Genomic DNA, 16,579 nt, shown 5'->3' on the forward strand with positions numbered 1-16,579 from the left:
AGCAGAAAAGAACTGTCAAAAGACCTGCGTAACAAGGTAATGGAACTTTATAAAGATGGAAAAGGATATAAAAAGATATCCAAAGCCTTGAAAATGCCAGTCAGTACTGTTCAATCACTTATTAAGAAGTGGAAAATTCAGGGATCTCTTGATACCAAGCCAAGGTCAGGTAGACCAAGAAAGATTTCAGCCACAACTGCCAGAAGAATTGTTCGGGATGCAAAGAAAAACCCAGAGGTAACCTCAGGAGAAATACAGGCTGCTCTGGAAAAAGACGGTGTGGTTGTTTCAAGGAGCGCAATACGACGATAGTTGAACAGAAATGAGCTGCATGGTCGAGTTGCCAGAAAGAAGCCAATGCCACAAAAAAGCCCGGTTACAATATGCCCGACAACACCTTGACACGCCTCACAGCTTCTGGCACACTGTAATTTGGAGTGACGAGACCAAAATAGAGCTTTATGGTCACAACCATAAGTGCTATGTTTGGAGAGGGGTCAACAAGTATTGTGCTCCTTGAAACAACCACATCACACAATCTTGAACATTTAAGAAACCAAAATAACATTTAAGTAAATACACAAATAAATAAAATAAATAAACGTTAAATAAATGTGTGTGGGGGGGATCAAATAGTTGTCTTAAAAAATGTCTTAAAATATTTCCACACTTTAGCCTTTACCCTTTTAGAAGGGGAATATTTGATCATAAGCTTTCCTCCTTCAGCCATGCTTCCTGTTCACTCTTGGGGAGTGTTCATTTTGGACCCTGGTTGCGAATCTTGATTTGATGAAAATGAAGCTATGGCGCATAAAGAAAGATTTTTTAGTGTTGTTGTGGACTGTAGTTCACAGTATACTGTATTACAGAATACTGACATGTCTAAATGAAATTCAGTCCATGGAGAGGGCTAGGGCTGATAATGAAAATCAATAATCAACACTGTGTGTTACAATAACTGATTGTTTTATATTTTCTGTTTTAACCATTTCAACTGGAGCAGCTAGCTGATCCATTAAAACCACACTTGACATAATAGTCTTGTGGTTTTAATGGTCATTTTAAACCTTAGAATCTGAAGTTAACATTACAAATAGGTGATCTGACCTATATGTATTTCTTTCGCCTTTTTGTCTCGTTTCTTTGCCTTTTCTCTTTACCCCACCACTCATTTCACAGGTTTTCTTTTTTTTTTAACTTGGCATAGACTTCAAAGTGAAAAGATTGCTGAAGTTGTCTGTTTTGATTCCACATTTATTAGCGTGCCAATGACACAGGAGCTTTTGACATCCAGGTGTGCTGTAGAAGAAAGAGAATACAGCCGTACACACCAGTCACACAGTTGCGTCTGGCCTCTTCAAAAGGACATGAACATGGCTGTTTGTCTTTGGTCCCGCGGCCAGTATGAATGTAGTTTAGTCTTCAAACATGGGTATGGTGTGCTTAGGATTAGTGTGTTTGAAGAGAGCTTTTGCATGTTCAGACGTTCATGTGCTGGAGTTAGAACACTCATCAGATGGTAATTAATGCTGAACACCTGCATCTTTGAGTTGTCTTTGCTCCACATTAATCACCTTGTCTACACAGGACAAGAAACTAGATTGCTTTCATCATCATCAACAAAAGTCAATGAAACTATCATCTATATACATTGGAATCACCCATTGGGTCACGTCCGTAATGCATGTTTATTGGAAGGGATTTTTTTTGCAAATTCATAGACCCTTTTAACATTGCTTACTATTTGCATAAAGTTAAACTGATCAGCTGTCACACCACCAACTATCGCTTTCGCTCGTCGCTGCAAATCACTTCCAATGTAGACATGATAAAAGCCTTGAAATGAGTTTGTTATGAGTTTTAAAAGTTTTTGAAGGATTACATCTGCCTCATAACAGTCTGATATTTCTCCATTTTCCCTCTGCAGATCTGGGACATGAGTGATGATGAAAGTATCTGAAGGATTTGCAACCAAAACTGCTGGAGACCGAATGAAGTACCTTTAGTTGACCCTGGTTTATACATTTTTCTTTTTTTTTTTCTTTTTCTTTTCATTATTCACCTATTGAAATGTTGGTCTTAAATGTTTAGGTTAAATCATGTACTATCGGAGCATGTCTGTGGATTTTAGGTAGACAGCATATTTAATTTGGACAATTTTATAGACAATTCTTGTTGCTCTAATGGCCATTAAAACACTATATTATGGGATTGTTAATGGCAGGGGTGTAAGACATACCCTCCTGCAGAGTTCAGTGTCAAAGCAAACACCTGAACTGGATACTCATGTTCAGGGTCTCTAACCAATGATGAGCAGGTGTGTAAAAGTAAGGTCAAAAACTCAGAAGGTACCTTTGCAGGTGAAGTATTTAGCATCTCTGCTTTGTGGCATGTCATATTGTCACCAAATATTGAGTTTGTACACTTTTCAGTTTGCTTTGTAATTTGTATGTCCTGTTACCTAAATGAAAATGTTGTCTTTGTTGAGAAGTACTGTTCTTCCATGTTATAAACTGCTTGTATTTTTTTTCACAAATTATTATCATTGCACTATAACACAAGTGTGATTTGTCTGGTAATGTGAGATTCTTGTGTTTGGTCATGTCTTAATAAACTGATTCATTCTCAAAAACCCTGCTCCAAGTTTTCAGTCACTAAAGCCAAAGTAAGTGGGTTAATAAGCCAAACTAAAGCCAAGTGGACCTTAGTCACTTAGGGCATGTCTAATTTTTTTTTTTTTTTTTCTTAGTTTATTTTCCACTGGATATAGTTTATTTAATTTTTCATTGAAATTAGAAAAAAAAAAAATATATAATGTAAAATTGTATAATTTTAAATTTCCCAGTTTTACATAGGCAATTTGTTGGTAAATGGTTGATACCAAGGTGACATGTACAACCCACCGAACAGGCTGTACTTCACTTACATTTATTAGTTCACTTTATATATATATATATATATATATATATATATATATATATATATATATATTGGTTACATTGTTACATTATCCATTGACCAATGTGTTTAATTGACAATGCACATGTTATCCATTGTCCATATTGACAAAGAAAATTAAGCCTTTTTTTTATAAATTAATATTTTATGCAAAATATAATTTTAGATTTCAAGGTGAAATGCTCCTGCTCAAGTTGGCAAGTTTTGTAAGATTAATCCATATTCATTTACATCAAATAAAAAATGGTGTCTACCCCGAGTATGGTTCATACTGATTTAAAAGTACTTTATGACAATGAGTGTATTATTAATATCCATTTTAGATTAATCAGTTGTTTCTTTTATAAAGAACAAAGCTTAAGTCATAGACTGTTTTAAGAGCACTTTATTGTTCATTGAGGCTACTTAAAGTACAAAACAATGGCCTGCCAAAACGGTCATATTCCAAGGAGAAACAAGGCCATGAAATGAGGGTATAATACAGATTTACACATCGGTAAGTACACTCGAGGTGCAGTGAAAAGTTTTCAACATTTGTTCCTTGTCGTCATTCTCCTGAAAGCACGCACATCAAATAATAAAAAATATCGTGGAGTCCCAACCAGTTAGATTGGAGTAGAGTTACTCACTTAGACTTATGGTCAATGAGAGGAGTACGTTTGTTCAATTGCCTCCAGAGACAGTTGAAAGAGCCTCTGTTCAGAAGTGTATCGAGACTGCTCAGTAGCCTTCAGAAATAATACACAAGTGGCTATCGCACTAACGCAGTGTTTTCATAGAATAAATGTGTTCCTGCACTTTAACCTTAGACAAAACCTACAAACAAAAAAGATCAACTTTTTCTTGAAAAACAAAAAAGCATGATTACAATAAAGGACAAGGGAAAATTAAATAGCTACATATCATTAACAAATTAATTGTTCCTCAAAAAATACCTAAGATTGTTTCTTTCTCTGTACATTCGTTACGCACAGCGTAATGATGGTCTTATAGTTTCCTATATATATATATAAAAAAAAAAAAAATTTTTATTGATTTACCTACAGAGTGTAGGGTAATGTGTCACAAGCAGAAAGTGAGTGTACTACCTAATAAATTGGTAGTGAAATGTGTGTATGTATATATATATATATATATATACATATATACATATATATATATATATATATATACATATATATATATATATATATATATATATACACACATATACATATATATATATATATATACACACACATATACATATATATATATATATATACACACATATACATATATATATATATATATATATAAAATCGACTTCAAGATATTTTCTCCCCAAAATCACCGCCCCATGTATCCTAAAGGTCTGTTGTAATAGGATACAACAACTTTGTGGCAAATTCATCCAAAAAGAGCACAGGGTGAAACAGATTTGTCAATTTGTGAAGAAATACTTTTGAAAAGATAGCATCTGTTGAGATTGATGGCTGTCTGGCTTTTCATTTCTCGTTTTAAAATTTCGTCATATCCAATAGCTAAACTGCGCCGATGGAATGTAAGGACAAGCTTAAGATCCAAGTGTCTCCTGTATCTGCAACCTCTTGTCAGTTTCTAGATATTCGCTATATTGAAATCGTTAGAAAGTACGACACCTGTATGCAGTTCCCTATTGGAGGAATGTATTTTGTCTCGGTACAGGCAGATTGTTCGATAACAGTCCTTTACGGCAGCTGCTGCTAAACGCTACAATGCAGAATTAAGAGTAAGATCAAAAACAAAATAAAATTTGCTTGACGTTTTCGGCAGATTGTCAGCACTACAGTTGACCGGTCCATAGCTGCTAATGCTTTCTTATTCAGTCATGCAAAAAGCGATAGCGTCCTGTACCACGAGATTAATAAAATATAAATTCGACTGTTAATATATAGATGGCCTGTCCGGAGGCTGTTTTATTTTGTATCTGGCAGCTACCACAATGCATATTGAATAGAAATAATAATAATAATAATAATAATAATATGGGAGTACAACTGTACCAGCAGTAAGTTTATCTAGAACTGTTACTGACAAAAATAAAATCTCACAAAAAGGCTAAAATTATTACGATTGAAATGTCTACACAATAATAGATACCAGCTATTTTTTTTTTTGTTTTTTTTAGAAACATGCAGCGGTAAGCACTAGTTTACCCTCAAAACCTTACCTACTCTACTAAAACCACAGTGCCTGGGAAGAAAAAACTAATCCAAATACGACAAAAAATGCCCATGTTTGATGCAGTCCAGTTGTCAGCACAATAGAGAGAATTGTCTGAAGCTAGATGTAGTGACCAAAAACGGGTTCCCTCCCCATTACGAACATTTCCAAAGTGATGTAAGCCAAATCACTTCCCACATATATCAGCAGTTCACCCTCTTATACATTTTTTTTTAACATCCAAACGTGTATCCAACACCAAACTGACACTCAATCCATTGAAAGTGCAAAATCAGACCAGACCTTCCTTTTCAAGTATACACATACAGATTCAGGGTACAATCGGGAGAGAACATGATGAACAAAAGACTGTGATGTGAGACAACCAGAAAGTAAATCTAAAAAGAAAATGAAAGAGCAGGGTGCAATGGAAGAATGGATTTTGGGGAACAGGTTTGCATCAGAGGTTTCTTTGGTATCTGAGGCAGATGGTTAGTTTGTTGGATGCTGGTTGAGTTATAACCTAAAAACCCAAAAAGCTTTCTGCACAACATTGCTGTTTTTCATAAAAGGTATGGGCATCCCATAATACAACCGCTAAGCTAAAAGTATACTAGCATACTTGAAAGAAAATGATTCAAAAGAAAACAATAGCACAAAAAAAACAATGTTAAAACAAGCACATCCTCATTGTGCGTCTTATGTACATAGCTATACATGAGCAGTGCTGAAACATGCATGGTTGCTTTGAGAGTTGAAGCACGCTGGAAGAGACTGGGACTATGGTGAGCTGGTCCTTTTTTTCAAGACACGAGGGAAGGGGAGTGATTATGGTTGACCATGTGGCTGTTAGGGGAGGAGTCTGGGCTACCAGTCGAGCTGCCCTTGGCCTTGATCTGCAGCCATGTCTCACCCAGCGCCTTGGCGAAGTGGTCGTCCACTGAGCCTGTGATAGACACGGAGTTTGTTACGGGCTCTGGCTCCTTGTAGTTCTTGCCCAGACTGCGACGGAAATGCTCCTCGATCACAGGGTCACAGGCTGTGTTAGCTGAGACAGTGGAAAAGAGCATTTATTTTGGTTCTTTGAAATTATAATTTTGGATCAAATATGAGACTTCACCCAAACACTTAAACAATTTCAGACAGCTAATGCATAGTACTTTCCATGAAAAGTGTAAAAAAAAAAAAAAAAAAAAAAAAGGCCTGAAACTTGCGAATGTTGAAGGTGCGAGCATGAGAGTTAAATGAGATGTTTTAACAGATGATTTTTGATTCATTATTTTTTTTATTATTGCCTTTGAAATTGTGATTATTTAAATTGTATTATGCTTATCGGCATTGAAATCGGCCATCCTGTTCTCTAGATATCTGTATCAGCCATTGAAAAACCCATACCAGTCGACCACTAATAATGAGAGCATTCTAGTTGTGTCACGGTGATCGTTTGCAGTATATTTATCATCTACATCACAAGCAAGCAACGCCATGTAGCGAATTCAAAATAATTAAATTAGTGACTATGCTTTTCGCTTCGTTCCAAAGCTCAATTTCGAATCTCATGTAATGTTTCTCCAGTATTAATTTTTGTATGCCAGAGAATACCCAACCGCACGACACATTGTAAATAAAAACCTTTGACTGTAATGCTGTAATAGTAAGTTTTCACAATCACAGCATGTAATTATCATAATCACCATTATTTTTTTTTTAATTCAGTGTGCAGCCTTGTTTATTTTTCATTTATTTTATATGAGGTCTGACATGTTTACAACATTGTTTCCACAAGCTGGGACATACATAGTTAAATACAGTTTAAAACCATTATTTGTGTGATTGTTATTTTCAAGCAAAATCATTAAATATAAAAATGTAATAAAGTGTATATAAAAATATATATTAAAAATGGGTTGCAAAGACAGCCTAAATCATCACTCAGTAGGGGCTAGCTGGTTTGGGACCAAATGTTGGTTTGTAGTTATTGACCCCATTTACACCTTGCAGTGACATGCACAGACCTTAGCAGGGACAAGTGCGGAAGGATAAAAAAGGGCTCTGATTTCTTTTTCTTTTTAATAAGTAGTAATTATATCTCACAAAAAGCACCATGGTAATACATTTGTTTATTTATGTATTTTCAGACATGGTCTGTGATAACCCCATGTTTTTGACATGTGTCACAGTAAAACCATGGTATTCTTTAAAGTACCTTGGAGTATTATAACAGTATCATGAAATATGAACATGATCAATCATTCAGCACCATGGCATTACTCTGGTAACGTGGTGCATGGTGCGAAGGCGTGATGAGAAGGTGCGAGCGTGAGGACTCGAGGCCATCGACTGTGTTCCGCAAATGCTACAGGGTCCTTGAATAACGTATAACATGCAAGTAAGGGCAGCCGGTGGAATTTCTGGTGCCCCCCCAGGGTATGATGGTGCCCCCCTAGGGAGCCGGTGCCCTACGCAGACAGCGCATTATGCGTAAGGAGAGCTACGGTACTGTGGTAGCCTAATGGTATTTTTCTGAAAGTGATTATTCTAATGGCTTATTAGTTTCAACAAAATCAAACTGAACCGGACAGCTCCTTCAGTTTGTCAATATTCTATAAAAGACTAATTAAATTTATATTACTGAAAGCGACATGACCGCTCCCTTTGTAATTAATAAATCTGTCTACACTAGTGGTATGCGATATCGGAAATGCGGTGGAGTGGACTTTTTATCTGACCTGTTAATCGTCTGAGGTTACGCCGCTCCGGGGCGAATTCAAAACTGCATTTTTTGCTTCCTTGAAGGGCACTCCTGCGGGATGGGACACCACTCGAAAACACCTGGTATGTGTCTCAAATGTGTCCTCTATAACCACTTGTGTTCAGATTTGAAGGAAGGGTCTCTGATTTTTTGACGACATGCATCAATCACTATTTCACTGTTATTGCATGATAATAAACAGCGAAAAAGTCAGAAAAGACTAGGAAAGCATCTCCCAGATGCAGTTTAATGGACTATTAAATCTAAGCACAAACGCAACATTTCGAACAGAATTATCAGTTGTTTTAGTGAAGTTCCAGTGTTAGATGAGCTTCAGATGTGTGTCACTGCATGTTGATATCAGACACAATTAAGATCATCTGTGAAATTCGTGCTTGAATGTGTATTCGCTTTTTCAAATTTCCTGATCAAACGGTTATTTTTTAAGATGCACGTAACTGGCAAAGTTTAAAACTCTTGTTTTAGAACAGCGGATGATTGATAGGTGAGTGGGGTGGTGCTTCCCTGCAGTCTGGAACACGTTCAGGACAGATTAGCATTTACACCTCAAACGCGATGCGGTCACAATTTTGACTACCTCCATATGTGTTTTTTGTGATCTGATCATAAAATGTTTTAGACCCCATTTAACCTGTATTTAGCGCTGCCCACTTGTGATCGGATCAACTGAAATGCATCTTAATACCAGGTTTACACAGGGTCACTGATAAACTTGTATTTGCAATAACAATACAATAACTTTTTGAATGGCTGAAATCTTGACTAAATGTCACAGTAAAATGTGATGAGATTATTTAGTTGTCTTCTTGATATGTTGTAGAAATGGTCCAAATAATTTTCCTTCCAGGGCATCACAATTTTATCTAATGTTCCTTTTTTTTTTTTTAAGGGTACAGGCTGTAATAGGGCTGCATGCAAAATGTGGGACACAGGTTATATATAAATTTCACTATCAATTTATTAGTTAGTACACTCACTTTCTGCTTGTGACACATTACCCTACACTCTGTAGGTAAATCACTTTTAAGCAAAATGTGTCACTATTATTTTGTATTAATCATGTTGGTTTAATGTCCGAGTTTTTTTTTTTTTTTTGGTCCTCTAAAGAACCTGGAATTTGTGCTTTTATAGTAAAAAAAATAAATAAAAACAATAATCTGTCATGGGATACCAATTTTTACCCTATTCATGGAAAGTGCCAGATGGTGGGGTCTCAAAGCAATGATTCACAGTGATGTTTGCTCCTACTTACAGTTGGAGGCTCTCCGATAGTTTGAAGTGGGTGAGCAGCCGTTGTGAGACACGGTGCAGTGGGAAAGGTTACAGTTACGATTGTTCGCTGGGGCACATGTGATCACAGAGGGCCGATTCTGCACACAACACAAACAAATACAAGTTCACCGAAGGAGCATTAGGCAAGACAAGCAAACGGAGCAATTTTGTTATATTTCAGGAGGTAACAGGAACTAAACCTGATCATCTACGTAAATTTCTTTAGTCCTTGTACATCTGTCTACATTGTAGGAGATCTACAACGACTTAATTCAGCTCAAAAATAGGATGCACCTTCTTCAAAATGTCTGTTCAGTGTCAGTGCAAAGGTGAACTCTTTTCTGGAAACTGAAACGTACACAAAAGGTGCTTCCAAGCCATTCTGACCCAACAAGAAGTGGACAGATTTGATATCTTCCCAAAAACTAAGACAAGCTTTCATTCTAAAATGACCATCAAGATAAGAAGCTAATAGTACTTTAAATCTTGACCTTTTAATCCAAAAGAAAAGTGTTAAAGATTTTTGCTTTCTTCAATAAGGCATTGTGTACTGAAACATAAATGGATGGCTGTTGAGGGTTACCTGTTGGCGCTCAACAGGGCTGACAGTAGGTGAGATGGCGATAGTGCGGGTAGTGTCCACATTTTTGGTCAGTGCGAGAGGCTGGTCCATGGCCAGGTTGGGCATGTGGGCGTAGAGGTGACCACCAACAAGACTCATGGTGGGGGCAGTGATGCGCTCGATGGGACTGCGGCTGCGATCCCGGGGGTCCTTGCGGTAGTCCCCGTTGGCAGGCTTGCCTCTGCAAGACAAACAAAGGAGGAATTGTACTACAGCCCACGTCGAACAGCATAAACAGGCAGAGCTATTAATGCTGCATTCAGCAGGGCCTGGCAAGAGCTGCATACCTCCCTCAAGTAGTCACAATGACTTGATAAGGAGCATCTGTATGCAGTCAATATTGCTTACATTTAAGTATTTATTTAGTGCACCCAGAACAAAGTTCTTTGAAGCTACAGCCTCAGTTTAGCAATCTCTATTTTAGGGTAAATGAAAAATAAGGGTGTCCATGATACAATGAAAATGAAACATTTTAAAAATCAAGTTTAAAACAAATGTCCCAAGTTTGGAATGTATTACTGTTATAATTCATGTTTGTTTCACATGGTTTTGAAAAACCTTGTCAACAAAAGTTCTGTTTTAAATATGTGCAACCATCCAAAAAAAAGACACTGTCTTACACCTTGAATAAAAGTGAGCTAGATTATCTGATATAAGGTGTTTTGGCCATGACACAAATTTGTGAGGTAGACAAGAGTCCTGTGACAATTTCCTGTTTTATGGTTTTCTTAACCATACATGTGGATTTTGAAATAATAGATAAACAAATACTAAAAGTTATATTTGATCTAAACTGTTAAGACTCTACATTATCTCAAAAGGCCAGTTCTCAACACAAACCTCCCTTCCTGTTTTTCTTTTCCCTTCTAAAAGAATAGACACACATGCAGCAAAGCCTAGAAGCACTATTCCGCCCTTCCGGAACGATCTCTCTCCTGTTGCCAACAGAGCAGAGGCCCAGTAAGGGGCCAAACGCACTATTCAAGGCTTCATCTGTGCTTCAGAGGAAGAGAATTTAATACCCTCCACTAGGCACATAGGAGAACTGAACAACAGCACAGGAAGAGCAAGTGAAGCTCTTAATCAGGTATTGAAGGAAATGCTGCTTTCAATGCAGAACCTCTACACAGTTTGGTGACCCTGGTCCAACTCTGGAAAAGACCAAGAGCTGGGTCTGAGTGATATACATGAAGCTTTTTTCTGTGTTAACATACTTTTTTCTTATCTTAGCTTAATATGCAGAGACAACATTAAAGGTGCACTCAGTAACTTTTTGTTTGTGTCATCTTGGACTTAGTGACACTTTGTGGTGTGGATGCAGCATCATTCAAAATCAATAGTTTTCAGTTACATTTGCCATTTTAGAAATTCACTATTCAGTCAGCCATGATTAATTTACTCCAAGAGTGAAAGTGTCCAATAACAAGATGGTTACTGAGATTAAGCGAGTAGTATTCAGCTGGTCATGTGATTCTAAAATAGCAGCCCCCATTGAGGGTGCCCCTCCCCCATGTAGAAAAAAAACAGCTTCTATAAGGTCACTGATATGACTAGAGTCCTCATCTCTCATGTGAGCGTTCATGGTTTTATACATATCATTCAAAATACAATTCATTTCTTTAGGAGTAAAACTTTTTTAATGGGGAAAAAATTACTTAGTGCACCTTTAACACTGTAAAGCCTGACAATGTCAGAAAATGCAATTTTTTTTTTTACATAAAAGTTTTTTTTACCATATTTGATACATTAGGCTTTAAAGGTCATTATCCTCCGGAGGCCCAGCAATTCATTTTTGTATAGGAAATTTGATAAGTTTTTCTTAGCCCATAAATGTTTCAGTGGTAAAACTTGGAGTATTATCAGAGGACTCCCTGGGCTTTTCAGAGATATGAAATATTTGAGAGTTTGTTCTTCTCCTTGGTCTATAAATACAGATTGAAATGTATCACAGTTCAATTCAGCAAATCAAATTTATCCCAACATAAGAGTCATTTTTTACGGAAGTCCGCCCCCATTTTAAATAGACCGATAAAAATATTGAAACCAATTTTTTCATAAATAACCACTAGATGGTGCCATAAACATGTGAAACTTACATACCATATGTTGTTTGGCTTTTCAGCTTGAACAGAGAGTGAGACAGGAGCCGTCAAAAACATTGTGTATGATATTTGATACATATGGTTAGGTTAATTTTCTTGAAAACTGTAAACACTGTCTCTGTAGCGCTATAAAAGTTCCTGTTTTGAGCGACCCGTCCATACCAACACAATAACATTCACCAACGCCGAGTTGAGGGGGAAACTATCTGTTTGCTCGATCAAAAGCAGATGTGGGGCACCTTTAGAAAGCCGTTTGATATAAAACATTTTTGCAATTCCGTTCGGTTGCGCAGAAATTGACATTTTTGCTACTTTTAGATAGGTATGTTAATAACTGATCGAAAATCGATTGTCATTAATAATTTGATTAAGCTTATTGATCGTCGATTAATTCATTTCAGGATAAATGTGTTCTGAAATCAAGCCATGTCATTATCCTGTTCACAGAAGATGACGCACAGATGCGACATGAAGCGGCCTCAATGTAAACAGTGTTGGAGTGTTTCTCTTTAACTGAACATTAATGTTTTCTGCCCACACCGTGACAGTGTGTTAAAGTACATGACAACAAGCACCGTTGATCTTGTTTCATCCCAACTTACAATTACGTCAGCAATCGTCAGGAAAGCATGAAGGTACATTCAGCTGACATCTCACAATCGTCACCTCAGAAATGGTATGTTAAGTACTATGTTTACACAGCGTGTTATGATTTGACTTCATTTCAAATAAAAAAATAAGTCCAAAGGTCTGAAATATCACACGATCCACAACATGAAGTTTTAATTAACTCAAATATGCATAAGTGATATATCTTGCATGCAAGTTATTTTTAACAGTAGCCTAATTCATTAACAGTAATTAAACAATTCACAAATGATACCTACATGATATTAGGCAGCTGGTTTTAATGTTGTGGCTGATTCGGTGTATATTGCCCACCCCAAGAGCCACTTGTGCCACTCAGTTAAAAGCAAAGAGCTTATGCTGGGGATGAACTACCTATTTTCAAATACGTGTTGAAGGAAGCAATGCTTTATGGCTACACATTTTGTCGAGACTCAGCTGTGTGGGCTGCAGTCCTTGAAATAGTCCGTTACTTGGCAACCAAATTGGCAAGCAAAGCACCTGCAAGTAAACTGTTACGTCCACCGGAAATTACTGTCTTCCCGATAACTAATGGAAAGCTACAGAAGGAAATCTTTTACTCTGAATAAAACTCATTCACAAACCTATCCTTACCAACATAAAAAACCTCTACTGTTAACCTAAACAATACACTGTATATAAATGCAGTCTTTATATCCTAATATAGTTTGAATATCAATGATTCAAGAAAGCATATACACCAGGAATTTCCCATCATGTGCATTCAATCTCATCAATCAATCATCCCAGCACTATTTTGTGAGAACCCTGATTTAAATCAGAGATATGTTTAACACAATAACACGAATTAGAGCAAAAGCAGTTTAACCTTCAACAATGGCACGGCATCTTTACACAATTGCTTAATTAGTGATTTTCGTTACAACAAAACACCAAAGACGGTAAACAAATCATACTGTCGCAATGACTGAATAATCGTCTTATCGCGTTTGTTTGATTATTGCGCACTTCAAGTTCCAATTATCTTTAATTGTCCAAATCAGGGAATTTTAAGCAAATATACAAATGCCACGACCAGCGCATATGTATCTTATTCAACTGAACTGCAACCGTCTCACTGAGTCAAACTGTTGCTCCACATTGACCAAAGAGAGAAAAGTCGATATAGCAAAACTTTGCAACAAGAGTACAACACATACTTTCAAAACAGTATGAATTGATTTGTGTCATTTTGAAATGCAACACCGCATGAAACAGAGATTCTGTATCTAGAAGCTTTTGTGCTTACATACTTGGTGTATGTTTGGACCTAGAGGTTCTGTATCTTATAACTCCAAACTCGCAGTATCAAACTTGACATGTAAATTGGGAGCCAAATGGTGAGAAACTGGTAGGACTTGTAGTAAATGTTCTAGTAATTGAATAGACCAACTGTGCCTTTCTTAAGGTCTTGGGTTTTGTGAAACCTACAATTAGAGGAATGAACTGTGGCATCTTAAACTAGTTATTCACTCCAATCTTTTTTCTTTTTCTTTTTTCCCCCCAATCAGAGTAAAACCACAACATTTAAAACAAGAAACAATATTTCAAGAAACAAAAAATGCCCCATTACTCATTTAATCAATATTTTACTGACTACTTTTATATGACTATGCATAACAGTAAAAAAAAAAAAAAAAAAAACACATGCAATAACTGGAATCATAGGATTCTGATACCTTTACACTGAAAGACAAGACAGGATCAGTGAGGTAGCCAGCCTGCTTTGAGTTTTATATAAGTGTTGTTAACTCTGATAGACTCTCTTTGGTCACAGAAGCTGGCCAATTAAACTGGGGACATTTTCTCATAATTGTTTCATAGCCGTTCGGCAAAATCTCACAATTCTACCACAGATCTTGGCAGGAAGATTAATTTTATTTCTCCTTTAAGCCACTGGAACCTCACCCACAAAGATACAGGAAACATCTGGGAGATATCAAGGCAAGGAAGGCAGAACCACAGGATACAAGCACAGCCCCTCTCTTGGAAATCGTAGTTCATCTGATAAAGCCATCCTATGCGTACTGTTCACTATTTGCCATATTTCTACCACTCTTAAACACTGCAGAAAAAAATGTAAATAGGCCTAGTTGATATTTGCTTTAAAAGATAAGCCAAAAAACTTGGTGTATTCTGGGTATGGAATAGGAAATTGAATAGAAATTGAATATTCAAATTCAAAACAAGAGAAGCTTAATTCTTAGCAACAACTTGTTGCATAATGTTGATTACCACAAACAATTATTTTGACTTATCCCTCCTTTTCTTAAAAAAAAAATAAATAAAAATCTGAGTTATAGTGAGGCACTAACAGAGGAAGTGAATGAGGCCAATTCGTAAACATTTAAATACTCAGTTTCAAAAGTATAGCCACAAGACATAAACTATATGTGTTAACATGATTTTAGTTCGAAAAATCACCTATTAACGTTTCCTGTGTAAAGTTATTCAATTTTACAACTTTGTCGCCATTGTGACATAACACTGTAAACCCTAAAATGACCATAAAAATGGAGATTTAAACTGCTCAGCAAAAAAAATAAATAAAAAAAATAATGATTAACAGAAGATTTAAATGTTAGTGCATTAATAAAATTATAAGCTTTACATTTCTGCCTTTAAACCCTCAAAAAAAAAAAAGAAAATGCCCCATTCACTACTATTGTAAGTGCATCACTGTAACCTCGATTTGCCTTGTGGTGAACAATCAGACCAGATGACATTCCATGAGCCAGTTTATGGTTGAGCCCCTCCCTAACTTTCAAGGCAAAGAAGAGTGGCTCCATTTTGATTGGATCATGTCAGGACCAACACAAACAAACGTCAAGCAGAGCCATCAGATAAGCTACTCGGGCAACTGCCAGACACCCCTCACAAGGAAGTAAGGACCTACACATGGAAAGAGACTTTTCATTGGTTCATGAATGACTTTCCAGCACCAAAATCTGAAACCCCCATCCAAGCTAAGATGGCCATAGAAATTCCAGAGGGCAGCATCTACATCCCATGTGGTAGAAAAGGCTGAAACAAAGAAGCCAAAATGACAAATCTTTACACAAACTTTACTCCTAAAATGGACTTCAAATGCTAAACATCTACTCCATGTTTGTTCACTGAACTGTTTATGTAAATTGCAGTTGTTTGATTAACACAACAGTTCACACAATCTGAACTATTAAGGTATATATGAACGCACGCACAATATTTAATCTTTCAATATTCTGTTTGGTTTCTATATCTTCAGAAAAATGCCAAGAGTACTTTTGAAGAGGTTTGAAAAAGGAACAATGCATAGATGAGACTTTAAAGGCACTGTTCAAACTATGTACTATAAAATATGCAAATGTTCCACACAGAGAAGGGATGTTGCGCCATACGTTGTGGGCCCCCCTCTGATCTCAGTAGCCAATCATAACCCTGAAACAAGAAGCGCCAAACTGAAATCTCCTCCTCATCAGGAAGGTATAAAACCATCCTCTGGATGACCACACCTTTGTCCTGAGTCCCTGTCCAGTGGGTCATTAACAGGATACACTTCTAAAACACCTTTGTCCTGAGTACCCATCCAGAGCGTCATTAACAGGATACACTTCTATAACACTTCTCCATTCCGGTCTCACTCTATGAAAGAGAGGATTACAGATCATCCAAAATTCTTAATCTCCATCTGAGAGACAGAAGACGACTGACCAAGTACCAAGTCTCACTGCAAGAGACTGTTGCAATGGTAAATTCCTAATCCCTATACCAGGGAGATAACTATAGCGACAAGGTTTAGCTCTGGTGAGCATACCTTCTCTTCAAGTTTCGTGCATCTTCGTGTTCCAGATAAAGAAACCTGCGCTGACCTATGGGCTGTATATCTGCATGTTTCAGATTACAGGAACCCTCTCGGTGCTTCCAGGAGATCAGCGTTCCTCAACTCCTTCGTGACAAAGACTGTTGAAATGGAATCCAGCTCCTTCCACACTGTAACATGACCCTGAACCCCAGTGGAAGGCATCGCCATCACTAAAC

The 16,579-nt window shown here is 37.0% G+C and overlaps 2 protein-coding genes across 5 annotated transcripts in view; one reads left to right on the forward strand and one right to left on the reverse strand.

Moving 5' to 3' along the window:
- The window catches only part of LOC127427837 (ubiquitin-like modifier-activating enzyme ATG7), a 140,630-nt gene extending 137,998 nt beyond the window's left edge, over window positions 1-2,632 (forward strand). For all 3 annotated transcript variants that reach the window (XM_051675660.1, XM_051675661.1, XM_051675658.1), the window contains one exon: window positions 1,928-2,632. In XM_051675660.1, coding sequence (XP_051531620.1) covers window positions 1,928-1,960 — 33 coding nt within the window. In that variant the 3' untranslated portion in view covers window positions 1,961-2,632. The remainder of the gene's footprint in view (window positions 1-1,927) is intronic.
- A 1,567-nt stretch (window positions 2,633-4,199) lies between these two features.
- LOC127427839 (transcription cofactor vestigial-like protein 4) overlaps window positions 4,200-16,579 on the reverse strand; it is an 88,204-nt gene continuing 75,824 nt past the window's right edge. For both annotated transcript variants that reach the window (XM_051675664.1, XM_051675663.1), the window contains 3 exons: window positions 9,771-9,990; window positions 9,168-9,285; window positions 4,200-6,190 (listed from right to left, as the gene is read on the reverse strand). In XM_051675664.1, coding sequence (XP_051531624.1) covers window positions 5,946-6,190; window positions 9,168-9,285; window positions 9,771-9,990 — 583 coding nt within the window. In that variant the 3' untranslated portion in view covers window positions 4,200-5,945. The remainder of the gene's footprint in view (window positions 6,191-9,167; window positions 9,286-9,770; window positions 9,991-16,579) is intronic.

Source organism: Myxocyprinus asiaticus, chromosome 37 (genome assembly GCF_019703515.2).
Source record: "Myxocyprinus asiaticus isolate MX2 ecotype Aquarium Trade chromosome 37, UBuf_Myxa_2, whole genome shotgun sequence".
In the NCBI taxonomy this organism is placed as follows: domain Eukaryota; kingdom Metazoa; phylum Chordata; class Actinopteri; order Cypriniformes; family Catostomidae; genus Myxocyprinus; species Myxocyprinus asiaticus.